Source organism: Salvia hispanica, chromosome 2, assembly GCF_029641045.1.
Source record: "Salvia hispanica isolate PSC_SH4W2 chromosome 2, Shi_PSC_v1, whole genome shotgun sequence".
Classification (NCBI taxonomy): domain Eukaryota; kingdom Viridiplantae; phylum Streptophyta; class Magnoliopsida; order Lamiales; family Lamiaceae; genus Salvia; species Salvia hispanica.
Window position 1 is genome coordinate 62,437,367 of NC_142693.1, and position 27,781 is coordinate 62,465,147.

The 27,781-nt window shown below is 35.6% G+C and overlaps 3 protein-coding genes across 5 annotated transcripts; 1 reads left to right on the forward strand and 2 right to left on the reverse strand.

Annotated features, from left to right (window-relative positions):
• Positions 1 to 831: 831 nt before the first annotated feature.
• On the reverse strand, positions 832 to 3,162 carry LOC125196949 (protein FAR1-RELATED SEQUENCE 3-like). 3 transcript variants are annotated; one of them, XM_089066213.1, is made up of 4 exons: positions 2,812 to 3,162; positions 2,269 to 2,699; positions 1,575 to 2,176; positions 832 to 1,484 (listed from the first exon to the last, which is right to left on the reverse strand). In XM_089066213.1, exons 3-4 carry the CDS (start codon positions 2,067 to 2,069, stop codon positions 1,335 to 1,337), a joined length of 645 nt encoding a protein of 214 aa, XP_088922339.1. In that variant the 5' UTR covers positions 2,070 to 2,176; positions 2,269 to 2,699; positions 2,812 to 3,162; the 3' UTR covers positions 832 to 1,334. The 3 variants fall into 3 exon arrangements, with proteins under 3 accessions (XP_088922339.1, XP_088922338.1, XP_047951611.1); XM_089066212.1 differs by having other exon boundaries at positions 2,269 to 3,162; XM_048095654.2 differs by lacking the exons at positions 2,269 to 2,699; positions 2,812 to 3,162 and having other exon boundaries at positions 1,575 to 2,250.
• A 3,979-nt stretch (positions 3,163 to 7,141) lies between these two features.
• Positions 7,142 to 8,104, reverse strand: LOC125199559 (protein FAR1-RELATED SEQUENCE 5-like). Its single transcript, XM_089065264.1, has 2 exons — positions 7,757 to 8,104; positions 7,142 to 7,672 (listed from the first exon to the last, which is right to left on the reverse strand). Exons 1-2 carry the CDS (start codon positions 8,102 to 8,104, stop codon positions 7,142 to 7,144), a joined length of 879 nt encoding a protein of 292 aa, XP_088921390.1.
• A 7,292-nt stretch (positions 8,105 to 15,396) lies between these two features.
• LOC125202458 (uncharacterized) lies at positions 15,397 to 23,550 on the forward strand. The gene is made up of 26 exons (XM_089065948.1): positions 15,397 to 15,688; positions 15,763 to 15,924; positions 16,058 to 16,223; positions 16,307 to 16,423; positions 16,499 to 16,617; positions 16,739 to 16,895; positions 17,111 to 17,178; positions 18,075 to 18,173; positions 18,258 to 18,373; positions 18,890 to 19,064; positions 19,160 to 19,270; positions 19,400 to 19,478; positions 19,562 to 19,705; positions 19,794 to 19,907; positions 20,651 to 20,772; positions 20,840 to 20,922; positions 21,002 to 21,126; positions 21,204 to 21,318; positions 21,394 to 21,531; positions 21,942 to 22,038; positions 22,120 to 22,245; positions 22,417 to 22,509; positions 22,598 to 22,703; positions 22,789 to 22,931; positions 23,012 to 23,089; positions 23,155 to 23,550. The coding sequence occupies exons 1-26, from the start codon at positions 15,527 to 15,529 to the stop codon at positions 23,278 to 23,280; spliced, it is 3,141 nt and encodes a 1,046-aa protein (XP_088922074.1). The 5' UTR covers positions 15,397 to 15,526; the 3' UTR covers positions 23,281 to 23,550.
• The last annotated feature ends 4,231 nt before the right edge of the window (positions 23,551 to 27,781 follow it).

Here is a 27,781-nt window from a genome sequence, read left to right on the forward strand (position 1 = left end):
TTTGATCTTAGCAACTTAAAATTTACTCATATATCTTGCTTTGTATCTGATAATTGTTTGATGAGTATAAAATAGTTTTGATAGCTTATGCATTATAAATAAGATTGGCTACATATGCTTAGCAGTAAGTTTTCGATGAGCATAAATTGCTTTGACAGATTTGCATTGTAGTTAATATTTGCTGATATAGTTAGTATTAGTTCAATTTTTTATCCTTAAAGGCAACAACAAAGATGGCTACGGCAAGGATAAAAATCAAACTAAAAATAATTAGTTAAAAACATCTCAATGATCTCGGTCTCCATCTCCATCTCGATATTGATAATTACCACTAGATGTACCTTCGGAGCTCTATATAGTGCTGCAAGACATATAAATCAAATACACATATATTATTAAATCTTGAGTTATAAGTGTTAGAGTTGAATCAACAAAGTGGTGTATACTAAGAACAAAATATACATTTCAAAAAGGGAGAAAGCAATGTACATAGAACAAAAAATAATACCATATCGGAGTTGAGCATGTTGATCCATCAAAATATGTTCCATTGGCAGCATATAATGTTTGATCTATTGGTGCCTACAAAAAAAAAAGATAAATTACAACCAATTGCACCAGAAACTTTGTACTATAAATAGTTAGAGCATCTCCAATGGTACTTCGGCCAGAAATCGGCCAGAAATCGGCCACTGCTACGTCAGCTGCACTAAAAATCCACCTGCCACATCAGATTTAGGCCAGCCGCAGTAAAAATAATTCAAAAAATACTACATTTACGGAATTAAAATCACAATACGGAATTAAATTTACGACATATATACGGGAAAAATTCGTTAATTTTATTTAAATAAAAAAAATTACATTAACTAAAAATAAAAAAAATTACATAATAAAAAAAAATTCGGGCTTCCACACACGAGCCACCGCCCCACTCTACTCCTCACTAATTTATTAAAAAAATACATAAAAAAATGTTAGTATGCCTTGAATCTGTTATAGTTTGCCGCTAGCCGAACGGGGGTCTATTGGGCCCAGTTGTTGTTGTCCATCGTTAGATGTTGCTCTTGTACAGAAATTTAGAGAGAGAGAAAATCGCGTTTATATAGATTTAAAAAATAAATAATAAAAAAATTGAAAATCGGCGCTGGCCGATCGCTGGCCGATTGGCACGCCACAATGGCGGCCAGCGCATCGGCTAGCGCCGGTCGATCGGCCAGCGGACGCCGATATTTTGGCCGATTTAGCGCTGGCCGACTCCAATGGTTCGGCTAGCCGATCGGCCAGCGTAACGAATCGGCTAGCCGGTCACTAGCCGACCATTGGAGATGCTCTTATACCAGTAATAATTCAGTGAAACTCAAATGATCTGAAGTCCTTTCGGGCCACGGACGAGGTGCTGGAATTGCCGGATTTTCGGGGCACGCACGAGGTGCTGGAACTACCGAACAAGAAACATGCAATGTACCTCGTGCTCCAACAACCTACAATTAAAGTAAAATTTATATTTAATAAAATTATTTTCCAAACACATAACAGTATATACCTTTACTTTATGGTTTGTGTATATATACCTTTACTTTATGGTTTGTTTTTCTTTGTTTTGACTGAAGTTCTACCCAACTCTTCAATCGTTTCGAACCTTTTGCACCAATTTTTTTCTTGAATCCTCTTGATGCCATTAGAGAAGAGACCGTTGAAGAGGTATTCACATTGTCACTATATTCTTGATCTTTTTCTGCTAAACGCATTTCCATTACCTTTTTATATAGATCCGACATTGTTTCATTCACCAAGGTAAAAGTGGATTGATGGATAGAAGCTTCATTAGCCAACCTTATAAGAACTTGACATAGTCTTCGATACCGCTCAGTACTTTGTAATTTAGAATCTTCTTCAACTTCATTACCAATAAGGTCATGGACTACACCAGTTCTAGCTTCTCTTGTCCACCTTTTAAGAATATAATTCTCAGGAAGCAACTTCACGTCTAACACATCAAACACTTTCACAGAGTGACAACATATTAATCCAACCATCTCAAACCTTCGACAACTACAATGAATCATCTTTGTATTGGGATAATATGTCACCCTCCATTCCCTATCGTGATCGTTTAGTCCAATAACATACTCAAATGATGATCCCGATTCATCTTTATGCTTGATGTATGCAGCTGCAAACATGATAAACTCATTCTGGAATAAATCAAAAACTGATGGAGTATAGATCTTAGAAAGTTGTCTTAATATAGGAGAGCTCTCTAACCTCAATCTGGGTAACTTTTGGTGTGCCTCAAAATCACACTTCAGTTCATTGTACCGTTTATCCTCCACAACCCGCTCAAAATTCTTAAAAAATCGAGCAATGTTTAAGTTGGGCATCGTACAATTCTTGATACTAGAATTGATGCTCTCACTAAGTTGTGTGCTTCTCATACCAAGTTGTTGGAAAGAAATCAATTAGTGAAGTAGCAATCAAGAAAAGAAACGTGTGATTTGGAGAATAATTGCAGGAGAATCCTTACCATGTTTAGCTATAGTTTTACCTATTAAAGGACATGTAAATCAGTGTGTAAAACATACAAGAAAATGAATAGAAATCTCCTCCTTTTATCATGGCATCAGAGCAAGGGCTCAGAAAAGAATTCATCCTAGCCTGAAAATACCAAAATCTCGGCCAAAAGGCTTCAACCAAACCTGCATCACAGAATGTCAGACGACGAAGAGAAACCAAACCTCCACGATTCGAGGTTAAAGATGAGTAAAACTGTTACTTTAGCAGTTAGACTCAACAAGAAAAATTACCCACTTTGGAAGAAACTAATGAAGATCGCGATTGTCGACAGACGGCTCAAACCTGACAAATCCAAACTGTGGTGTACCAACTGTCAACGAACGAGACACACCAAGGAAAATTGCTTCCTTATAGTCGGGTTCCCGGAATGGTGGGATGAAGGGCAAAAGGCGAAAGCATGACTCGCCGTTGGAATCGGAGAAGGAGGTGGCTTATTCCATGACACGGTCGGCAACCGAGAGGCTGCCAATACCCGAGGGAGATCGGGCGACGCCACTCAACAGCAGGGCGGCGGCGGCGGCGGCAGGCGAGGCGGCGAGTCGGACCAGCGGATTGGAGAAGCTGCATTCGCTGAACGGAGGGGGATCGGAGGTAACGGTGGATTAGGGATTGGCTCCCCTAATCCCCAATTTAATAATGTGAAGTTGCTGCATGATCCTTCAAATTTGCAAGTGTTAGAAAAAAGACCCCATTATGTGAAGAATTATGAGGCTAGTCCCTGCATTATTAATTTTATGCATAATAGTCCTAGAATTTTGCAAATAGGTCCCCAGCCTCATAAAATCCGAATAACTACCCCTATATTGCCTCCAAAGTCTTTTTTAAGCCCGAACCGTTTTGCACCCTTGGAAAAAAATCTCTATAGCATGTATGGCCCAGAGTAAAACTGAACAAAGGAAAGGGGATGGATATTTGATTGCGGAGCCACAGATACAATGTCGTATGATAAAAATGATTTTTCTGCATTTACTGAGGCTACAAAGAATTCGATACAGACTGCAGATGGGGAATTGACTGTTGTTAGTGGGAGTGGGACCATTGAGATTTCTCCCACCTTAAAACTCTCCAATTGCCTTTATGTGCCAAAATTGTCTCATAAACTCATGTCCATTAGCCATGTTACTAAAGAGCTAAATTGAACTCTATTGATGCACCCAAATTTTTGTGTATTACAGGATATCAGGACGAGGAGGATAATTGGGCGTGGCACTGAGCGTCAAGGCCTTTACTATGTGGATGAGATTACTCAACAAGGTGGCACCGCGATGCTTGCTCACAGATCTGCTGATAGAGAAGCTTGGTTGTGGCACCGTCGAATGGGGCATCCATCATCGGGTTATTTAAAAATTTTGTTTCCTAAGTTTTCTAAGTTTGAGAATATTACTTGTGAGTCGTGTGTTTTAGCCAAAAATCATAGACAATCCTTTAAATCTAGTGATACTCGAGTTAAGGATATTTTTTCCTTAGTACATGCTGATGTGTGGGGCCCAGCGTCCATTTCTGGTGATCATGGTTTAAAGTATTTTTTGATTTTTGTTGATGATTGCACTAGATTAACATGGGTATATTTTTTGAAAAATAAATCTGAGGTTTTCGAAAAATTTACCATCTTTTTTACTATGATTCAGACCCAGTTTCAAACCTCTATCAAAATTCTTAGGTCTGATAATGGTAGAGAATTTGTTAATAAGGAGATGACAAATTTTTTCCGGAGTAAAGGATTGGTTCATCAAACGAATTGCCCCTATACCCCCGAACAAAATGGAGTAGCAGAACAAAAAAATAGACTGATTTTGGAAATGACTCGGGCTTTGTTTTTTGACTCAAATGTTCCAAAGTTTCTTTGGCCAGAAGCGGTAGCCACTGCAGTTTATTTAATAAATCGTCTACCTACAAAAATCTTAGGTATGAAAACTCCTTTGCAAATCCTTTCAGCCTCAACAAATATTCCTGAACCCCTGACTATTCCTCTGATAATCTTTGGTTGCTCTGTTTACGTCCATGTTCCCAAGCATGAAAGAAGTAAATTCTCTGCATGTGCTATTAAATGCGTCTTTATGGGATATGGGTTAAATCAGAAAGGGTACAGGTGTTACCATCCGTCTTCTAGGAAGATTATTACAACCATGAACTGTAACTTCTTAGAAAGTGAGTATTTCTATCACAACCACATTCGGGGTCAGGGGGAGAGTGTTCCAAGTCAGGGGGAGAGTGTTCGACCCCTCCATTGGGTTGCGCTACAATTAGGTAACTCTGAAGTGGAGCCAACAGAGCAAGCTAGTGTCATCGCCGAGCAGATCACGTCCGCTGTGGAGCCTCCTCGGTCACCATTGCCTGAACATCCTCCTTCAGTGATATGTGAGGTAATTCCCGAATCTAGCTCGCATGATACAGTTATTAGCTCTAACCAACCTGGTGCAGAAGAAGAGGAAAATGCAACAATTGATGGTGATACTGGGCGGTATATCATGCCAAATAGAAGCACCCGCGGGGTGCCTCCTAAAAGATACATTCCAGACAGAATCGGTTCAAGGAGTCGGTACCCTATGGCAAATCTGGCGAAAGCAAACTTGACTGAAATGGCCAGGGCATTTGAAGCTGCTCTTTATGAAGAAGAAGAGCTGCCTCGAACGGCAGAAGAAGCTATGAAAATTGCCCACTGGAGGGAGGCAATGTTAGTAGAGATGCGGGCCCTGATAAAAAACAAGACATGGGAAGTGTGCTTAAAACCAGATGGAGCCAAGACTGTAGGTTGTAGATGGGTCTTTACTATCAAAAGGAGGCCAGATGGATCAATTGAACGGTATAAGGCGAGATTGGTAGCCAAGGGATACACTCAGACATATGGAGTCGACTATGCTGAGACTTTCTCCCCAGTGGCAAGAATGAGTACTATTCGAGTACTATTTTCCATAGCAGCAAACAGGGAGTGGCCACTACACCAATTTGATGTGACAAATGCTTTTTTACATGGGGAGCTATCCAAACCAATCTACATGGAGCCACCGCCTGGCTTCTCGGGCGACTTCAAAGGAGGGAAGGTGTGCAAACTCAAGAAGACATTGTATGGGCTAAAGCAATCTCCTAGGGCATGGTTTGGGAGGTTCACTGAGGTAATGAAGAAGTATGGGTACAAGCAAAGCAACTCCGATCACACATTGTTCCTAAAAAGGAGAGAAGGGAAAATTACATGCTTGATCATTTATGTAGATGATATGATTCTCACAGGGGATGATGATGATGAGATCAAACAGTTGAAGAAGAATCTCTTTGCAGAATTCCAAATGAAGGACCTTGGCCTACTCAAATACTTTCTGGGAATTGAAGTACTAAGGTCGAAGAAGGGAATCTTTATCAGCCAAAGGAAATATGTACTTGATCTATTGGCAGAAACTGGAATGCTAGACTGCAAACCAGCTGATACTCCTATGGCACAGAATCACGGTTTGAAAATAGTCGAAGGAGCCGAGTCTACTCATCACACGAGATACCAGCGTCTGGTTGGGAAATTAATCTACTTGTCCCATACCAGACCTGATGTTGCATATGCTGCTGGAGTGGTCAGCCAGTTCATGCACGCACCTCAAGTAGCTCACTGGGAGGCAGCTCTTAGGATTGTAAGGTACTTAAAGGGGACGCCAGGACATGGAGTGATGTTCGAGAATCATGGACATTTGGAGATCCACGGTTTCACAGACGCTGACTGGGCAGGAAATCCAAATGACAGAAAATCAACTGCAGGGTACTTCACCTTTGTTGGAGGTAATCTTGTTACATGGCGAAGTAAGAAGCAAAAGGTTGTTGCCTTATCTAGTGCAGAAGCTGAGTTTCGAGGAATCAAGAGTGGTTTGACTGAGATTTTATGGCTGAAGAAGCTAATGACAGAGCTAAGCCTAAAATCACAAAAATCGTGCAAGTTGTTCTGTGATAACAAAGCGGCGATTAGCATATTTGAAAACCCTGTTCAGCACGATAGGACAAAACACGTCGAGGTGGATAGACACTTCATCAAAGACAACATAGAAGCTAAAATAGTAGAGCTCCCGTTTGTGAGGTCCGAAGACCAGCTGGCCGATATTCTGACTAAGGCTGTGGATTCAAGAAGCTTCCGCGAAGTACTAAGCAAGTTAAGAATGGGTGACCCCATTACTTAACTTGAGGGGGAGTGTTGGAAAGAAATCAATTAGTGAAGTAGCAATCAAGAAAAGAAACGTGTGATTTGGAGAATAATTGCAGGAGAATCCTTACCATGTTTAGCTATAGTTTTACCTATTAAAGGACACAGTGTGTAAAACATACAAGAAAATGAATAGAAATCTCCTCCTTTTATCACAAGTGTGAAGGCTTTTATGTAGCATCGGGCCCATTTTTCCTTCACACTGTACATATGCTTCAACCATGTATTGTCTTGAAGACTAAAATGTGTCAATAAGTTGCTCCAAGCCTCCTCAAAATCGGTTTCATCCTCAAAGCCATACATACACCTCTTAAAATTTGTCAAGAAACACGATCCTTCCTTCATAAGGTTTCCCAGATGTTTGATTCCATTTTGCATTAAATGCCATCATAATCCATGAAATGTCTCTGGCATTACCTCATGCAAGGCTTTTCCCATAGCTTGATCCTGGTCAGTGAAGACGGTGAGAGGCCTTTTGTGTTTGTGTCCATCTAAAAATGTTTCAAACAGCCATTTGAATGATGCTGTTGTTTCATCGTACAAAAATGCTGCGCCAAAAATGACAGCTTTTCTATGATGATTGAAACCCGAGAATACGGCAAGTGGTCTATTATCACGATTTGTATAGTATGTCGTATCCAATGACACAACATCACCAAAGTACTCATAATCAATCAACATTCTTGCATCTGCCCAAAAAACATTAGTTATTTGCTCTTCCATATCCATTTGGTTCACATGGTAAAATGATGGATTTTTAGATAACTGATCTTGAAAGTATCTCATCAAACAACCAACTTCTCCATACACCATGCTTCTTTGTCTCTTAGATCGAAGATAATTCTTAGCGTCTAAGATAGTGTAACCAATCCCATCTCTTCCTCCAGCGTGTCTAGTCATCAAATCAAAAGATGATTTCTAATTGAGCCCAACATCATCAGCTAAATCAATCTCATGTGCTTGAACTTCAGTAATGCGGCGTTGAGAAGATAACATATGTACTGTCTCGGGAAGGTGGAGGGGATGATTATGCTCTTCCTTAAACTCATTTACTTTATATATACCCTTCACATAGGTCACCCCCAACCTTACTTGGCAATTTGTTCGAGTCTCAAGTCGAGGATTAATCGTCAAAGAATCCCTTTTGTCCTCTTTACGAACACCTTCCTTACAACAAACATATTTATATGATGTTATTCGACCAGTTTTTTTGCATTTGTTAAAGTAATGTTTTCGAACTCCGAAGCCAACTTTTCCCCCATATTGAACCCAAAACATCCAAGCATCATCTAAGCTATCAAATTTCATATCGATTCTAGGCTTGAAATCAGAATCAGAGCTCATATTCATCGGTTTGGAAAACTCTGTTGCAACCACTAAAACATGAAAATATTAGATGATATGCAATGAGAAATTTTTATTCAGATAGAAACATCAATAATAATATATGCGAGATTAACTTTTGCTTCTTCAACTTCAATACAAATTCTAACTCTTTTAACCTATCTCACTTTCTCTTGGAATTAAATGGTGGAAAAAGCAACATTGGTTAGCTACTTTCAATATTTGGCAAGATCAAATAACAAGTTAAAAATATTCATGGACTTGTTATAATGGTTCGTTATATTCATAAAGGAAAGCAATAATCCCACAAAGTCTTAGGCATAAAAAATAATTAAATACCATCTATTCATAAAAAGAAACAGGATTAACAAATATTAGATGAATCACACTACATTCATTAGAAAAAAAATTCATACCTTGAGATAACAGAGAAGAGTGATTAATTTTTTCCACAACCGGCGTAAAAGAAATAGAAGCAGATTAGAAAGAAGATGAAGAGATTATTTTTTTGTTTCCGGTGTACGCAAAGAGAAAAAGGAGGGAAAAGAAATATTTGGCTATTGATATATTGGATTCGGTTCCTACACATTTTTGGTTTGTTGGCCGATTTGGAGAGATTTAAAAACTAAATAAATTGCATTATTTTAATAGAAGGATACGACGGCGTTTTTTACCACAGCATTGGTTTGTTGGCCGATTTGGAGAGATTTAAAAACTAAATAAATTGCATTATTTTAATAGAAGGATACGACAGCGTTTTTTACCACAGCACGCCCTGCTGTGATTTAATCACAGCAGAGGATCCGGTTCCGTACTATCCATTAGTTTTAAAAACTAACTTTCTATTTTTTTAATTTTAATTCTTTATTTCATTTTCTATATTGGAACCTTTAATTCTTTTTAGGCGCTATTTTTCTTTTAATAATCAATATTTTTAATTCATTCTTTTTATTCAGTTTTAATTAAATTATGCAATTTTTTATGTCATTCTTTACTAACATTCAAGGATAAGAAAAAGAATGTGTAAATATGAATTGTTTCATACTTTTGATTAGGTATTAGCTAATTAGTTTCTTGCAACAAAAAAAATATTTATGAATTTCCATAGATTTTATAATTGTGATTTTTTATAATATGCTATTACTCTGCATATATTTTACTATGTGCTTTCTTTTACCTCTGGAATTTTTGAAAAATATAAAGAAAAGCTAGCGAAATTTTTTGGAACCAGTCTAGTTTTTTAGAATGCACGGTCTATTTACCAAATATAATAAAAATGAAATGGAATATAATAGAAAAGTACAAATATAATAATAAGCAAATGTATGTTTTAAAGTAACAAACACACACATATATATAATGTACAAAATACTATATCCGTCTCCCCATTATGTGTACAACATTTTGGTTCGTCCTTATTAATTGTTCCACTTCATCTTTACTACTTTTGGTCATATACCCCAAATTCTACTAACTAATTTCTCTCACATACAATTAATATTTTCAACTCACTTTACTTTACATTTTTTTAAAACCCGTGTCACATCAAAGTGAGACATTTATTAATTGGGAAATGAAGAAATTATTAACTAATGGAGCACCTACTGGAAAAAATTCCTGCGTCCGCCACTTGAAGCTGTGTTGTGTCTTTGGATAGGAGAAGGTAGCGAAGAGGGACTGGGGATTTGCCATTCCTGAGGTGGGTTTTGAGCGAAAAGGGGAAATATGCGGAAAGGGAAGTCAAGTGACGCAAACGGCGGGGTAATTACAATCTACTCGTAAAATATTGAGTACAAAATATTTTAAGTTAACAAATATTAAATTTTTGATTAGTGTTGTAAATTAGTATATTCCGTCTAATAATCACTAATCTCGTTTCTTTTTCATCTTTTCATCGTTTCAATTCATAACATTAATTACTTGCTTGTATTTACCAAACTGTACAGAGCTAAGCTTGGAAATGGTGCAGAAGAAGAAATGTGGGAATTATAAGCTTGTGGTTGTGGTGTTGTTTCATTTTTCTATTGGGATTGTTAAATTGTTATGCTTTTTCCTTCAAACTAGTTGCTGAGATTATTATTTTGATCTGGTATAAATCCATTCTGCCAGTTTCATCTTGTTAATTATTCCAAGTATTAAATTAAATCTAGAATAAAAAGTTTGATTTTGACCATGAAAAAGCTTTGACATTCAATTGCCAATATGTTTCTTTCAGAAAATCCGAAAAATGAGTTTCGAAATCTACAGCTTAAATGAGCAAAAGAATAGAAAATCAAAAAAACTTTTGAAAATAAAGATTACTTTTGCTTATGTAAAAATAATTGGGATAACAATATTCTTCTAGAAAATCCGAAAAATAAGTTTCCAAATATAAGCAAAATTGAAAAAAATACGTATGGAAATAGAATTAATTTTGTAAGCGAGCGAACCTAAAAACGTGGATAAAAAGAAGGGTTATCCTTCCTTCGTCCCATAACAATATGAACTTTAGGATTAGTACGGGTTTTAATGTAAAAATTGGTAAAGTAGGAGAGATGCAGAAGGAAAAAGTGATTGGAGTATTGTTACTGGAGAATGGGACCTACCTTATAAGAGATAAAAACTTTACAAAAACCATCAGGAAATCGATCATTTTGATGATGATCTCAGTTCCCCTGTAGCCGAAAGAAGAGGCAATTCGTCAAAAAAAAATTTATAAACCAAATTATAATTTTCATAAACAGTATCAAAATGTGAGAGACAGGAGATGATATGGGTCATGTCATGTCACATTATCCCATCATTTCAAGTGTGCATTGAACATAATTTGTTAACATAGATAAATTAATTCATGGTTCCTTTGCAAATATAGTGTGCATAAGTTGGTTCGGTAAAATTTCTGCCCATCAAATATATATTTCCCCCATCAAACCTTAATTATATATAGTCGACTGTATAAACTATTTGTCACCCAATTAAGTTAAGTTCATTCATTTTGTAGGTTCATTTAATATTTATGAACTAGTATTGATTTGTGTCATCAAAAAGCCATCTAACAAGTAAATTGCAAGTGATCGATTTGTGAGAGTTATATTTTGATTGGAATATTGCAATGTTGTTAAGAGTATAAGTGACGTGGTCAAAGAGCAAACAAGTCCACCAAATTACATCAAAGAGGCCCAAGGCCCAACACGAAAGGAGATGTAAGATACACTCCATTAGTCCATCTATCCATGAAAAATAATCTCATTTTAATATTGTCATATATCCACGACATATAGTCTCATTGCTAAAAATAGAAAACGTATCTCTTTTATTTTACTAATTTTTTCTCATCTTTCATATTTTAGCTATTTTTCTGCTGCTCTATTGCTTCATCTAATCAAATATCAAAGGTATTTTTCCCTACGACTACTTGCCTCAGTTTTTTAAAATGTTTTTTCTCTATTTGGGAACTTTCCCTCCATATAGATATATTTATCCACACAATCTCATGTGGTATATAAGTGCTGAGGGGTTATGCGAACCAATTGGAAAAAAAAAATTGGATGAGGTTGCAGATGGAGTGAAGACTATAGAATCCTTTATGTTCGATAACCTAGGAAAGCTTGCTAAGAGTTATCATCTTCTTCTATATGAATTTGATCCGTTATCTTGGTTTTTAAATGAAAAATGTCGTGTGCATTCTTGCTGGCAGCACTTGTTGTAAGAAAGAAGCTAGTAAAATCAAGTTCTTGCATGTTTTACAAAGTTGCGACGAAGTTATGATAGACCAACGTCGGGTGTGTGCCCATTTCAACACTTTATTTGCCATCAAAGAAGTGTATGATTCAATAAAAAGTGATTGTTCATCCACTTTACGTTCTCTCCTTTGCTATGGTCCTCTCCATCCTTATCCATTGCCAATACATATGATAGATTTCAAGTTGCCCAGGGTACTAAATGCTATTAGTGTTCGATATTATCATATTCCACCTGAAATTCTAAAACTAGTTTGTCTGAAGTATCTTTCTCTAACTTGCAACAAAGAGCTCCCTGTATCAATATCCAACCTTTTACACCTTCAATTCTTGAGCATCGATTCATATGTGCACGTTATAAAGCGTGGAGTTCTGCCATATATGCCAATGGAAATATGGAACATGCAAAACCTACAACATCTTCAAGTCACAGCAAGAGAATTACCAACCCCGATTTCTGATTCTAATGCTATGTTGGGAAAAGTCTCTTATATTTTAGGCGTAGGTACAAAGAGTTGCACTGTAGAAATTCTTAAAAGAATCCCGAATTTAAGGCTTCTAACCATTATTAGTGTTAGGAAGCCTTATGATGAAGACGATGCTAGCAACTCATTAAGTGGCTTGGCTAATATCTCAGAGGAACTCCAGAATTTGATCTATCTTGAATACGATGTAGTGTACCCAGATATGAAGTGGAAGAGTATGATTCCTCTTTCAATGTTCCCATCAAGTCTTCAAGTATTGAGGTTGGGTGGATTAGGGTATCATTGGCAGTATATGAACGACATTGGTTTGATGCTACCAAATCTTATTATCCTCGGGATAGAACATTATGCCTTCCGAGGCCCAAAGTGGGACATAGAATCGAGCTGTTTTTTGAAACTTGAGTCACTTATAATTGAAGACACCGATTTGGTGCAATTGAGAGCTAAACATGGGAGCCTCCCAAGGCTTAAGCTCCTAAGCATACGACATTGCTACAAATTAAAACATCTCGATTGGTTGTGTTGTAACTCAGAGGAAACACCTGTAATTGAATTGGTAGATTGCAATCCCTTAGTTTATGCATCTGCCGAGGAAAAATTATCAGAATATCACTTTGAAATTCGTGGCCACCGTTCTTATGAGTGATGAGAAGTGGTTCACAGGTTAGCCTTCTTACTTTTTATTTTTAGTTTAATTGGTTTATTTTCTATCTCAAATGCATGTGCTTGTGATTTACACTTACATGTTTTTCTTATACACAGTGTTTCAGGCAAATGGGAGAACCAAATGCTTCAGATGTCGCATTATCCTATCTTTTCAAGTGTGTTTCCATGTTGTTGGATTTTGTTGAGAATTGTGAAACTAGAATGTTGAATTATGTTTGTAACCAACACTATTGTCAGCTTGAATTTCTCCTAAAACATTGCTTGCTTTTTTCCCATATTCAATACTCTTTCTGCTTTATGCATGATTTTCACTTTGTTTTGATTGTATATTGAATTAGTTGATGCTTTTTTGTTATATTTGATGAAAAATTTGAAATTGTAACAGCCTAGAATTTACTTATTCTTGATTAGATATTAATTTGTGTAATTAGAGTCTTGGCCGTATAGAAATAGAATTAATTTTGTAATGGAAAATGTACCAATGCGAGCGAACCCAAAAACGTGGATAAAAAGAAGGGTTATCCTCTCTCCTTCCCATAACAATATGGACTTTAGGTTAGTACGGAAATTTGACAAAAGTGAAAGATGGCTATTTTTGTGGGACGACTCAAAATGGAAAAAAGAAAACTGTTGTTATGGGACGGAAGGAGTCCAACGCTTTGATTATTTCAATTTCAATTTATGCCTCCACAACAAAACCATAAGGAAATCGATCATCGATGATGATATCAGCCCCATGCAGCCGAAAGAAGAGACAATTCTTAAACAAAATATATAAACCAAATTATAATTTTCATAAAGCGTGGCTAAACCGATCAAAATGTGAGAGGCAGGAGATGATATGTTGTACTACTAGTGTAAAGCAGAGAATGTTTAATGGGCAAAATTTTAATTCTAGGGTTCAGTTTAACATGGATTGGGTCCATAAACACTTTTTCATGGTTTAATATAGTTAATAGTGTAGGGTTTAGTTAGGGCAATCTAGGAATTAATAAATTACATTAATATTATCACTCAAACTTCATTAATATCTCAGATTTTCAGCAAAAACATCAGAGGTGGAATCAAACTTTGAAATGCTATCTGAGTTCAAATAAATACGATCATCCAAATTTAATACTCCATCCCTCCGCTAATAGAAATCCTTTTATATTCTGCACAAATTTTAAAAAATATTCAGAAAAATAGGTGGAAAAAATACTAAAATATGGTCACTAGCAGATGTGAATGCCAACTGCGGTATCGGACTTATGTTGTACGACAGGGTTAACATATGTAATACTCCCTCTATCCACGAAAAATATAGTACATTTGTCATTTTTTGTTGTCCACGAAAAATAAGACACTTTCAAAAAATGAAAGTTTTCAACCACTTCTCTCTTACTTTTTTCTCTTCTTTCTTACTAATAATATGAACCCCACATTCCACTAACACTACTTCTCTCTTACTTTTTCCCTTTCCCTCTTACTTTTTTCCATTCTCCCTTACTTTACCAATTCTACATTAAAACCCGTATCATTCACAAAGTGCCTTATTTTTCGTGGACGGAGGAAGTACTATATGTCGTTTTTCAAATTGCTGGGTTCCATGGGCACACCACTCACAAGTGTAGGTCCGGCACTATACTTGTTTATAATAGTATTAGTTTTAAATGAAATATGAATGAAATAAATTAGTGGAATGTGGGCCTTTTACTATTTATAGTAAAGATGGAACATCTTTTTAGGTCCATGAACTTTGCCAAAGTATCATTTTAAGTCCGTGAACCTTAAAAATATCATTTTAAGTATGTCAACTATAAGGTAATATCATTTGAGGTGTTTTGAACTTTTTCCGGACGAAAATGCCTTTAAGACCACTCCTTTTGCGTTAGAGACCTATAGTCCAACAATTTTTAACGACAAATTTTTATATTTAAATTCAATTTGGATGGTAATTGATCTCCATTATGAAATTCATATAAATAATACTCCGAATGACAATCCAAATTAATAGTAGCTTTAATTTCAAAACAAATAAACTAAATATGATTCACAAATCACCTATGGTAAGTTCTTAAAGTGCAGTTTAGATTGAAAAAATAAAATAAAAGTATCATATCCCAATTCACTATTCCTAAATAATTGGTCATCTAATAATTGAAAAATTAACACATACGAGTACTATTTTTTAAGGAAAATTTTAATTATATTTAAATTCAATTTGGATGGTAATTGAATTAAATAGTAGTAAAAAAATTGTTGGACTCTAGGTTTTTGACACAAAATGAGTGGCGGAAGAATTGTCCAAATTATCCTTTGAAAGTCTTAAGGGCATTTTCGTTCGAAAAAAATTTCAAAATACCTCAAATGATATTAACTTGTAGTTGGCGGACCTAAAATGATATTTCCAAAGCTCACGACGACCTGAAACCTTGTTAACCGAACGCCGCGACTACATTTCAAAACCAATGTTCTTCATCGTTCTGTTTTTCCCTCGCAAAACAGACAGAAATTGGCTTTGAATGCTAAGGTGAAGCGGGATTTACTAAGGATTGTCGAGTTGGTTGGTATTGGCAATGGCTTCCGCAGCAGAAATCAACGAAAGCGCCACCAATTTGAAGCTTAGAGAGCTGCTGAAGGAGGTGCAGCTCGATTACTCTCCACAAAACACCTCAATCGTAGACGGCGTCGTTTCAGCCATCAGAGATGCCGTTGGTAGCATCCCCGACGGCCTTCCGGTAACATTCTCTCTGCTGCTTCGTTCAATTTAGTGACGCTTCTATTATTTTTACTTTTAACAAATTTGAATTAGGTCACAGCAAATGTTGCACCGAGCTTTGTTCGAGACGTCGGCGCTGATAAAGTCGATTTCAAGTTCAGGAAGCCGAAATCTGTAGAGATTGGAGGGAGTTATTCGTTTCAATGCGTCGCGAGGCCAGATGTTAGCGTCGATCTTTTTCTTCGCCTGCCTAAGGTTATTAAATTCAATTTTTTCTCCACAATTAGGCAATTTTAGTCTCTTTGAGCTCTAGGAAATTTTTAATTAATTTTAGTCTCTTGAAAACAGTTATGCAGTCATTGAATTTTTTTTTTATGTTTATTGATAGGAATGCTTCCATGAGAAAGACTATCTAAACTACCGTTACCATGCGAAAAGATTTCTTTACCTTTGTATAATCAAGGAGCATTTGAAGTCGTCTCCTCTCGTCAAAGGTGTAGAATGGTCGGCTTTGCATAATGAGGCACGCAAGCCTGTATTGGTTGTTTATCCAGGTATGAACACCTGAGTATATTTTATTTATGCTTTCATTATGGTTATTGATTACTAACGAATCACTAGCATGTCAATCGTTCAGCTGTACAACTATCGAACAATATAGCATTTTCTGTGAAAATAATTCCAACCGCACCCTCTCTTTTCGCCTTCTCAAAATTGAGCTTTGAGAGGAACAATATTCGCTCCCTGAATCAAGGTACTATAGCTGTGAAAAGTTTCTACTTTATTTAAATGGTCAATCATAAATTTGTGAAATCCTTTCGTTTAACAGCAACCCCGAAGTACAACAACAGTATTCTGGAGGACATGTTTATTGAGGAAAATGCAGAGTTCATTAAAAGAACTTTTAAAGGATGCAAGGAATTGGGGGAGGCATTGATCCTTTTGAAAGTATGATAAGCTGATAATGTTATGAATTACTGTAACTTTTCCATTCTATTTTTTTTTCTCTCGTTCTTTAGTGATGGAATATTTTTTAAGCATGGCCATTGTATTTTTGTGTGATATGTAGGTTTGGGCTCGGAAGGCTTCTCTGTATGTCCATGACTGCCTTAGTGGATTCATGATAACTGTTATTATGGCGTACCTCCTAACAAAGTCTGGCAAAAATAGCATCAGTAGTTCGATGAATGCAGTGCAGATATTGCGCATCACTCTGGATTTCATTGGTATATCAAATATTACTTTTGGCTACCTTATATTAATACATATGTAATTTTTAATAAGTAATGCAAATGTCCTGCCTATTAGCATGAAAACATTAGCCGAGAATTTCCAGATTCCTTCGTTGGCATATGATATTCATATGACTACTGCAGGTGCAGACTTAACCAAATATTGTGCATTTTAAAGCATTTAATAACTGCCTTTGTGTTATTTGCAGCCAATTCCAAAGTATGGGATGGTGGACTTTTCTTTCAACCTGAAGGTGAGAGAAATGTTTCAAATAAGGTATTATGCTTAATCTCAATTGCTACTAATCACTTTACTTGAATCCATACTACACGGTATTTTCATACTGCCAGTTATCATTTTTGTTCGGATCTATCTCTAGTCATGCAACTTTGTGCTAAATCCTGTAGAATTACTAGTTAGAAGTATGAAATACTCCTAGACATGTAGAGCGCCTAACAAACCATTTGAACTTTAAATTTATGAGAAATCTGTGCAAATTTTACTTGTTGTAGAAGTGGCTATATGCAGTTAGGGTGTAAGTAAAATGTTTTTGCAAAAATTTGTGACCACTATCTTTGTTGTGAAGCTATTATTATGTGGAGGATGCTTCTTGTTTGTAATTCAATATGATATTGTTTCCTCTGTCCTTTAAAATTCCTATAGCTTCGGATCCTATACTTATTATGCAGTGTACCTAAGAGGGAAGAAGAGTGAGGATGCTAGAAATTAGCTGGTACATAGAACAGAGAGAAAGAAAAAAGCAAACAGGAAAGAAATCAAATGACATATGAAGAGATAAACAAAAGATAAATTCTCCTCCAAGGAGGCTGTTCCGCTGAATAGACCAACTCAAAATATATTTTTGGACAATAAAAAACATGGGAACATAATCCCTATTTTTAAACATCTACTATCAAACTCCCAACTGAAATAGGACCCCTAACTCGACTCTTTACTCTAATGGATATAGATAAAAGCTATTTCTAATAAACTACTAACTCCTTAAAGCAATAAACAAAGATAACAACTAAAATATAAGCTGTAGGGAATATCTATAGGAAACAATCCCTATCTGTCCCTGCTACTAATACTAGACGATATGTATTTTAAGAAGTGTTGTCCTTGCTTTCACTTCCTCATTTTAGTAGTCCAATTCTTCTTTGGATTTGCAGGAGAGGAAGACACAGTTGCAGTCATTTCCAGTTATGATCTGTGATCCATGTGGCAACTATAATGCGGCCTTCCGAATGTCACCTAGTGGTTTCCAAGAGGTACCTTCATTTTGTGATTAAATCTGTGTTTGGCATATCCATGTCATGTTTGCTAACATAAGAGATCTTTAAATTTGTATTTAGCTACGTGATGAGGCTGCTGTAGCGCTAAGCTGCATGGATAAATGTGAGTATGAAGGTTTTGATGAGATTTTCATGACCAATATTGATTATCCTGCCAAATATGACTATTGCATAAGGTAATTTTTTGAAACCCATACATGTATGGTGGGTGTGTTTTCTTTGTGTAAATGTGCTGGTTTGGATCTTTTGATTTTTTTTTTTAATTCAGATATTAAACAATTACAACGCACAATTTTTCCAATTGTCAAACAGCTGCCATGTTATATTAGCATTTACTATTTAGTACTGTTAAACCAGGTGCTATCTGTTTGTGCAAGAAAGCAGAATGCTAAGTTGTCATTTTTTCAAATAGTATATTCTTTTGGACAAGTGTTGGCTTATATTATGTCAAAGATTCAAAGATAAAGAGGCAAATTCAGACAGCATAATCATCTCATACCTGAAGCTGCAAATTAATAACTAGGCATCAAACAGCTTTGGGTGAAAAACTAGCATCATTGTGGTTAGAGTAGAATGTAGATAGGGTCATTCATATGCAATATTGCTTTTTGATTATGATGTAAACATTGATGAAAATTCACATCTAACCTAATTATTATTAGTTTGATGAAAATTCACCTGTAACCTTTTAGGTTGAATTTAAAGGACAACCATGATTTCCATGTTTCCGGATATTGCTTGGATGATGAATGTTGGAGGTCTTATGAGCAGAGGGTATTGTGTGTCATTGATCAAGCCCTGAGAGGAAGAACCAAGCTCATTAGAGTGTTCTGGAGAAATGCTTCTTCCGATTGTAATTTTGAGAATGTATGGTTCTGATTAATTATTACTTGAGATACTTCAGTTATTGTGCCTAAAGGATATGACTCATTCAAACTTGGTTTGATTGCTTAAACATTTAGGGTTTATCTATGCTTGATGGTGAACCTTTATTTGTTGGGATCGCAATTGGATCTGTGGAGGAAGCCTTCAAACAGGCTGTTCTGGGTCCGAGTCCTGAAGAAAAAGATAAGGTGGTGCACAATTCCTTACATCATTTTTATTCTCTGTGGTCACTTTATGTCATTGTTGTGGTAGGATAGCATGTATATATTCTTTTTCAACTCAACTCGTTTCCTCACCTGATATTTATGTTTAAATAGGCTTTGGAATTTAGAAATTTCTGGGGGGATAAATCTACACTTAGATGGTTCCGTGATGGTAAAATTGCAGAAGTTGCAGGTAAGGAATTATGTCACATATTTGGCTGATTTGGAGTACTGATGATAATAAAATGACATTCTCATGCATATCCTTGATTTCAGTATGGGAGCACGAAGCATGGGAAAAACATCTTATCATAAAGGAAATCTGTGAGCATGTTCTTATGCGGCATCTTTCCCTTCCAAAACAAAATATAATTACGATTGTAGATCAACTTGATTTTGTACTTCGCCACGGCAACAAAGGTATAGTGTTGCCTTCCTTAGTTTTTTTCTAATGGTTTTTAGAAGCTTGAAGACAGTAAAATCATTGAAAACTGTAATATATTTTCAGATCCTGTATCCCACGCTGGAAGTTTAATGAAGGCTTATGATGACCTGTCGAAGCATCTGCGACTTCTTGATAACATTCCCCTAAGGATATCTAGTGTACAGCCTCTAGATTCAGGTTCTTGTCCTGATTTATGTCCCTAACCCATGTTGGGATTCTATCATGTTCCATGCTTGTCAAAGATCTTTATTATAATAGAGATAAATTGAATATCAACAAATTTTCCCCTGATTTAATGTCCCCAACCCCATGTTATGCTTCTCTCACATGATTACATGCTTGCCAAAAATACATTTTTTCTGAAATATAGAGATTAAGTTACAATACCCAAGTAAAAAACTAGAGTATTTCCTTTTTGCTGAGTAGTATCTGCGAGTCCTCTAATCCCAGCTTACCATGGTCAAGAAAGCTTCTTAGGTTATGTATTCCGAAATATCCCCAACTCTATTTTGTATTGCACATGGAAGGAAGCCCTTAGCTTAGCAACATATTGCAATTTTTACTTCTAAACAATTATCACCCCCCCTAGAGTATAGATTCCAGCTTTGCCAAACAAGGAGCCCATCCTTTTTGGTTTCTTGAGTGGATATACTGGTGAAGTTGGTGCTTTCTGATCCAATTCTGTAGTGTAAACATTAGTCCAATGGCGTATTTAGTTTTCTGAAACTTGCAGTGGTAGCATTTAAAAAATGAAAAAAGGAAAGAAATTGAAATGAAAAAAGAAATTTCAAGTAATTAACCATCTATATATCTGATCTCTCTCCCTCTTCTCCTTGTAACTCATTCCATATCTGTTCCTTAGAGAGCATTCCACTACTACTCTGTTCCTAAAAATTGCTTTGTGCTTACATTTATTACAGCATTTAGGTTGACATCAGTCTTCCCCCCTGTTCCACACCCATTAGCAAATAAGGAAATCGCTAGAATAAAGCTGGAAAAGCATACTGCAACATGTGTACAGCCGTTAGAAGTTATGATTCAGGCAAGAAAAGTTTATTTATGTCTAGGTTTCTTATGCATCAACTTTTTTGACATTGATTTCATTATAGCTGGAAGGTTCTGGAAATTGGCCTATGGATGAGAAAGCTATGGAGAAGACCAAGACTGCTTTCCTTCTCAGAATTGCAGAAAGGTTGTATTGGTATTATTGATTTGATTTCTGTCACTATACCAGAATGTATGACTAAGTTATCCGATGAACTGCATGACAGCCTTCACTCGAAGTTTGGGATAACATGCGCAGCTACAGAGGATGATGTAGATATTTTTGTGTCTGGGTATGCATTTCGTCTCAAGATTTTGCACGAGAGAGGTTTAAGCTTGGTGAAAAAACTTGGTAATAGATCCTTTTATCCTGATCAATTGCTACATTTTGGGTGTTTGAATGTTCTTCAACTATTTTTTTATTTGTAGGTGGCCAGACGAAGCATGTACTATCAGCCGATAAAAAACTTTTCCTTCGTAGTCAACATTCTAGCATGATTGATGGATTACGAGGCCGTTATCCAATTTATGGGCCTATTGTCAGGTAAATTTTTTCCCTACCCCCTCCCTCCCAGTCTTTTATATTTACACACGTGTAATCTTTCCTCTCCATTTGTAGGCTTGCGAAACGGTGGGTGTCTGCACATCTATTTTCGAACTCATTACCTGAAGAGGCTATTGAGCTTTTGGCTGCACACTTGTTTTTGAAGCCTTTACCATTCAGACCCCCATGCTCCAGGATAACTGGATTTCTGAGGTTGATTTTCTCTTTCATAACATGGAACACATTTCACATTTTCTTGGATGCGGTTTGAATTATTTGCCCACTCCTTGCTTCACTGGATTTGCTTATAGCTTCCATAGGTAGTTGGACCTTTTGATAGTCTAGAATTTGATGCGGTTAGTTGAACTTGCCTAATAAACTTACAAAACTTGATGTTATAGTCTCTAAGAAGGAAAAGATTTGGGAAACTGGCTTCGAAAGGAACATGTGCCCTTCATCATTTGTAACATGAAGAATACTTTGTCTGCTGTTTGGAGCAGTTGTTACATCATTTGCATTCTTAAGTAGTTGGATATCTGTACCACTGTTTTTCAGCTCTTTTATATTCTTTGACTTTCAGTTAATTGTTTTAATCCGAATCTGATGATTTTATTTTTCTGCAGATTCCTACGTTTGTTGTCAGAGTACGATTGGAGTTTTTCTCCTTTAATTGTGGACATCAATGGCGATTTAACTCCTGATGATGGCAAAGAAATCAATGTAACTACTGCAATTATAATTTATTATCATATGTTCTCATTTCTGGAGAATTTTTTGTTGATACATCTTATCTTTGTTCAGGAATCTTTCATTTCAAACAGAAAACAATACGAAGGGAATATGCATAATGCTAAGCCTGCTATGTTTCTGGCTACTAGTTACGACAAGGAATCTGAAGCTTGGACCATGCAATCGCCTACAGTAGCAGTTAGTAGCTCTACAAACTCTATTTTATTTGCAATTAGAATTTTCTACACAGTTGATTTTTATTTATGTATTTGGTATTGGCAATACGATGGTTAGATAAACCATATATGATTGGGTATTTGAAGTTGAAATCTTGATTGTCTTCGAAATTGTCATTATTTGATGTGCCAGGAGCTTAAGAGATTGGCCGCTTATGCAACCAGCAGTGCAAATTCTTTGACCAACGTTGTTATGAAGAATCAACTCGATGCATATGGATGGGAAGTGAGTGCATCGTCCCATACTATTTTCTCCTTTGTTTTACTTTTTTCGTGATGGATAGATATAAATATGCATTTTGGTTTTCTTGCAGCGCCTTTTCTGCACACCTCTGAACAACTACAATGCCGTAGTTCTTCTGCACAGGGATAAACTCCCCTATCCAAACCGTCTTATGTTCCCATCCGAAGTAAAACTAGGTTTGTTGATTGAGGGATCCTGGTATAACATATAGTGAAAAATCTCAATCTGGTTCTGGTTGTAATTGTACGTCACTCTGTGTAGGCAAGCAAGTGATACGAGGGAATGCTGGCAAAGCCTTCCAACCCTTCCTACTGCCGGAAGAGATGAAAAAGAACTTGGGCGAGCTGAAGAACAAGCTGATGGTGGGCTTCGATCCACAAAAATATCTGATCTCCGAAATAGAGGCGAGTAACAAAATTGCTTACATTTTTTTTCTGACTGATGTTACGTCTTTATGACAATGCGTTTTTGTGCCATGATGCAGAGAGAGTTCCCTGGCACGTTTAAGGTTTGGTGTGATTCTCTTGGAGGCGACGCCATTGGTCTTACATGTGGAAATAAGGTACTATGAAATTCTATTAATTCTATTGATAGAAGCAACTTAATCTCTCAACCCAATTCCTGCAGAAGCGCGAAAGAGATGACATTGACGGGGATAAAGATCTATTCGACACACTAAAAGCTGTGGGTGAATTTGGCAAAGGATTCGTGAAGAGCGTACATCTTCTCAAGACCCCAAAAGTAAGCTGTTGAGTTTTTTTTTCACACTAGTCGATCATTTAGTCCTATGAGAGGCGCTGATGAGTAGTCAGAAATCGAGAAGCGCCATTGAAACACCTTCAAGAAGAGGACTCACTCGGTTTATAGACATAGGTTAGAGATGGGATTAATTATGTGTTTGATGAACTCAACTCAGCCTGATGGCAATTTTGGTTTCAATGTTTGATTTATGACTATGTAAAAGATTGTTCAATGTTTTGAAGTGATTTTGATTAAAATCTAATTCCATATTCTTCGAATGCAGTTGATTTAATTTTTAATATAGTTACTTCATACAACCAATGCAATATTTTTAATTTTTACAATAAAAATAAGTTATGTATATAGAGGTGATATAATGCGTGGATTCATTTATATTGCGAAAACAAGAATACTGAAAACAATGTGTTGAACTTATAAAATTACTAAATCACATTTGAATGACCTATATTAATAGAGTGAATTGATGAGAATCAACGGCTCAGAACTAAGAACTTTTGATATTTTTTATTTTTCCTTAAGCTTTGTTTAATACTCACTACATCAACTTTGAGATTTTCTTAATTTTTCCCTAACAAGCATTTTCCAAAAAATTAAAGCTTATGTAGACTATATATGTCATATTACGCAAAATATGGCAAGATAATATGACAAGTTACTTACTTGTAAATACACGAGTTATTATAGGTTTCTACTTTCTAATTTTCTTTAAAATCTTTCAATTCTTATTCTAAATACATGAACTTATATAGTATTTCTTATGATTGATAATACTTATGATTTCTTAGACGGACAATTTCTATATACTTAAATTGTTTTGTGATTTTCTCTAGCTTAAAGCTTTCCTAACATATAGTACTACTTTAATTTCTTGGGCAAATTGTCAAATAAATAAAAATGATAGTCAAATTATGGTCTAATTACACACGTTTCAAGTTTGATATTTTTACAATTATCTCATCCTTCATCTTCATGTGCATCACATGCTAATGCAGCAGCCAGTTTAAAATACGCGTATTTCAAACTCAATCAAATGATGTCGTTTTGTCCAATGTATTTAAATTTTTAATTTTTTTTATATGGATCTTGATTTCTGTCGATGATACATCTCTATTTAGCAAAATGAATCTAAGCTGCAAAATGAATCTAAGCTGCAACAACTACATTGCAGTTGGTTATAGGAATGGATATATTGATATATATAAATGTGTGCATTAGAAATGTTATATGATTTTTGATAGACTACAAATGTATTTTGAAAACATCCATGAATTCAGTTGAACAAAACAGGATTATCGAAAGTGATTCCACATTTGTCAATGAACTGTTGGAATATAAAATAGTATATGTTTGGAGAAGTAATTTAGTTTGGAGAAAATATTAGACAAAAGAATGAGTGGAATATATGAGAAATAGTTTAGGAAGGTAATATAATGTGGGGTAAAACTCTCTATTTCAAACTTCTTTCAACTTATGAAAAATGGTACAACTATTTCATATTTATAGGCATTTATTTCATATTCTAGAATTCTCTACTAGATACTTTAATATTTTATATCCAAATTTTTCTCATAAAAATCTAGATATTTTACTAGGAATTCTACTAAAATATCTAAATATTTCTACTATAATATCTTATTCTCCCACTTAATCCCAGATAATTCTATAATATTTAGATATTCGTATATTCTATTACAAAAATCAAGTTTATTTATTTTAATTCCAAGATCCCCTAAACTTGATTTGTCATTCCAAACAATGTCCTAATCTTGATAAAGTTTTCATGCTTGAGTGGCTTTGTGAAAATGTAAGCAACTCATGAATCTCCTGATTCACAACACATTCTCTGATGTAATGGAAGCGGGTGTCGATGTGCTTACTGCGGTTGTGAAACACTGGATTTTTGGATAGCGCAATGGCGAACTTGTAATCCATACAAATAGTTGTTGGCTCCTTTTCTGGCCACTCAAGCTCTAATACTAAACTCCTAAACTAAATTGTATGACAAACACTGAAAGTGGCAGCCACATATTCGGTTTCACAGGTTGATAATGTGATATTCGGCTTCACAGGTTGATAATGTGACAATGTGCTGCTTCTTAGACATCCAAGTGAAGGCAGTGTCTCCGATACACATATCTATAGCCACTTGTACTCTTTCATTATCAGTGTTAGTCACTATCACTCCACTTGTACTCTTTCGATTCGGTTATCAGTGATATCACTCCACTTATACTCTTTCGGTTCGGTTATCAGTGTCAGTCACTATCTCTGTAGCCAGAATAATAAAACAAGATTACTATCTTAAATAAATAAATCAACAAAATGGATTTATTTTGTAATAAAAAAATGTACCCATAAACAATGGATAAAAAGAAGATGGGTTATCGAAAGCTTGATTGAATTTAAATTTATGTCTCCAATTTATAAAGTGCTGAATTTGAATTTTAGGGTTTTTGTTTGGTATGGGCTGGGCCCAATTTGCATTAATTAAAAATACACACAGCCAGGTTCACCAATCTTGATGAAATTACATTTTAGTTACAGAATTAATAAGATATCACACGCCACAAAATATAATTTAGCGGTCACATGCTAAAAATAGAAAATATCTCATTATATTATTTTATTCACTTTTTTTTAACTTGGAGGAGTGTCCGGTGTGCAAGACTGCATCAGGAATTAAATTTATAGTGTGTTTAGTTCACGAGATTCAACCCTACAACTCAATCCTAGATAAATAATCATGGGATAATTAGTCATAGCTAACCCCCTATGACTAAAATAATCTCACAATTCAATCCTAGATAATATCTTGGAACCTAACACCACATATGTACATTATTAATTTTGTATTATTAAAATCTGTTGTACTATTAAAATCAGTGTCCTTTACCAACAAGACTATTTTTAATATGCATATATGTACTAATACTATCAGTCTCACGAGCTATCAAATTTCATTTAAGAACGAAATATGAAAAATTAGACGTTCTTGTTTTGTCCAAATGTTCTAAATAGTTGCCTCATCAGCGCGTAGTTTACTGGAAAATGATATAATAGGATAATTGTGAAAAATTTAAATTTATTTTCAGATTTTAAAAAGTGTAGGACGAATTAGAATGTGACCATAATTTCTTTGATTAAGTGCAAAAACATTTACTAAAAATCTAAAATATGATTAAGAAGGTATAAATAAAAAGATACTCGACCTAATAAAAATTAAAAAAATGCATAAAAAGATAGGTGATCTAATTAAATTGTGATTAGAGGTAACGATTTTGGATATAACATGTTGACATAGTGTGACGGAATGTACAAGGATTGAGATTGCACCTTAGGAATGAAACCTTAAGACCTGTAATGTACCATAGAATTAGAGCCAGACCTTTTACTTTATATGTTGGTGTATTAGAAATAATAATATTTCTACATTCCGAAGATGGTCATTGTATTTTTTTTACTCAATCCTAAGGGATTATTAGGTTATTTGGGGGTCCAAAGGAATCAACTGTAGAGCCCCTCCCAAAATCTGCCCATGGGCATTTTTTATATATAAAGATGATCAACAATGGTCCCTATCTACTATCCTTGTGATGACTCGAACCCCTCCTATTAATTGGAGGAAAAACGTCTTACCAACAGAACTGCGCTTCAATATTGTCGGACCAACTGAGTCGCGCTTCATTGTCGGACTTAATATTTAGATGATGTCAGCAGTACTCTGTTGTGCACTTGGCAATACAAGTTTGACATGGGCATGATAACTGCTACACTAGAGGTGCATCCTTACCGATCGTCTCATACTAGGTTATGGTCCTCTCAATTGTCTAACACCCTCGCCAGTCATGGAACAAATGAAAAAGGAAAGAATTCAAATTGATTGATAGATTTCTCGAAACAAACGAAGGGTAAAACCCACGGCTAGTAAACACACATACACACATCAAGTCGGATCCCTCTATTACAATATCTGTACAAAATCTCTTATTACATCTACAAAATATCGCCACGCGTAAACTAATACACGAAAAGCTACAATAGAGGATCCAATTTGCATGCTTGAAGAGGACAAAACCCGAAGAATGTGCATTCAAGTTAGTAGTAGCCCTATACACTCTTTTTGGAGAAACAAAAGTCTCAATGTGCCTCAAAATACTTTCAATTTGAATGGTTGCGATTAGGAGTGAAATGCAATTCGAACTGAGATTTGGCTTGTTCTCCTTCAACATTGAATCTTCGTATTTTTGTTCTGAGTAATAATTTTAAAATGCATGAGGAAATCGACCACAATTATACATTTAAAACTTTGTTATTTACAAGTTTATCTATTTTTTTGGGGTAGAAGTACTTAAATAACCATACCAAGGTTGCATGGATAGAAGTACTTAAACACTGAAATTTTATAATCTTTTGTGTCTCTTCATTTAGTAAACCTGAGGTCAATTCAAATATTGCATGAACAATTAGTACGCAATTGTGCTCGTCTATAAAA

Excerpts from the sequence above, each read along its gene's own strand:
- LOC125196949 (XM_048095654.2), bottom strand. The coding sequence starts at position 2,186 with ATGTTTGCAGCTGCATACATCAAGCATAAAGATGAATCGGGATCATCA. Across the intron at positions 1,485-1,574 it reads AAACAAACCATAAAGTAAAG|GTTGTTGGAGCACGAGGTAC; the intron begins GTATATATACAC and ends CTTTAATTGTAG.
- LOC125199559 (XM_089065264.1), bottom strand. The coding sequence starts at position 8,104 with ATGAATATGAGCTCTGATTCTGATTTCAAGCCTAGAATCGATATGAAA. Across the intron at positions 7,673-7,756 it reads CCCTCCACCTTCCCGAGACA|AAATCATCTTTTGATTTGAT; the intron begins GTACATATGTTA and ends GGGCTCAATTAG.
- LOC125202458 (XM_089065948.1), top strand. The coding sequence starts at position 15,527 with ATGGCTTCCGCAGCAGAAATCAACGAAAGCGCCACCAATTTGAAGCTT. Across the intron at positions 15,689-15,762 it reads GCATCCCCGACGGCCTTCCG|GTCACAGCAAATGTTGCACC; the intron begins GTAACATTCTCT and ends AATTTGAATTAG. Across the intron at positions 19,271-19,399 it reads GTCCTGAAGAAAAAGATAAG|GCTTTGGAATTTAGAAATTT; the intron begins GTGGTGCACAAT and ends ATGTTTAAATAG.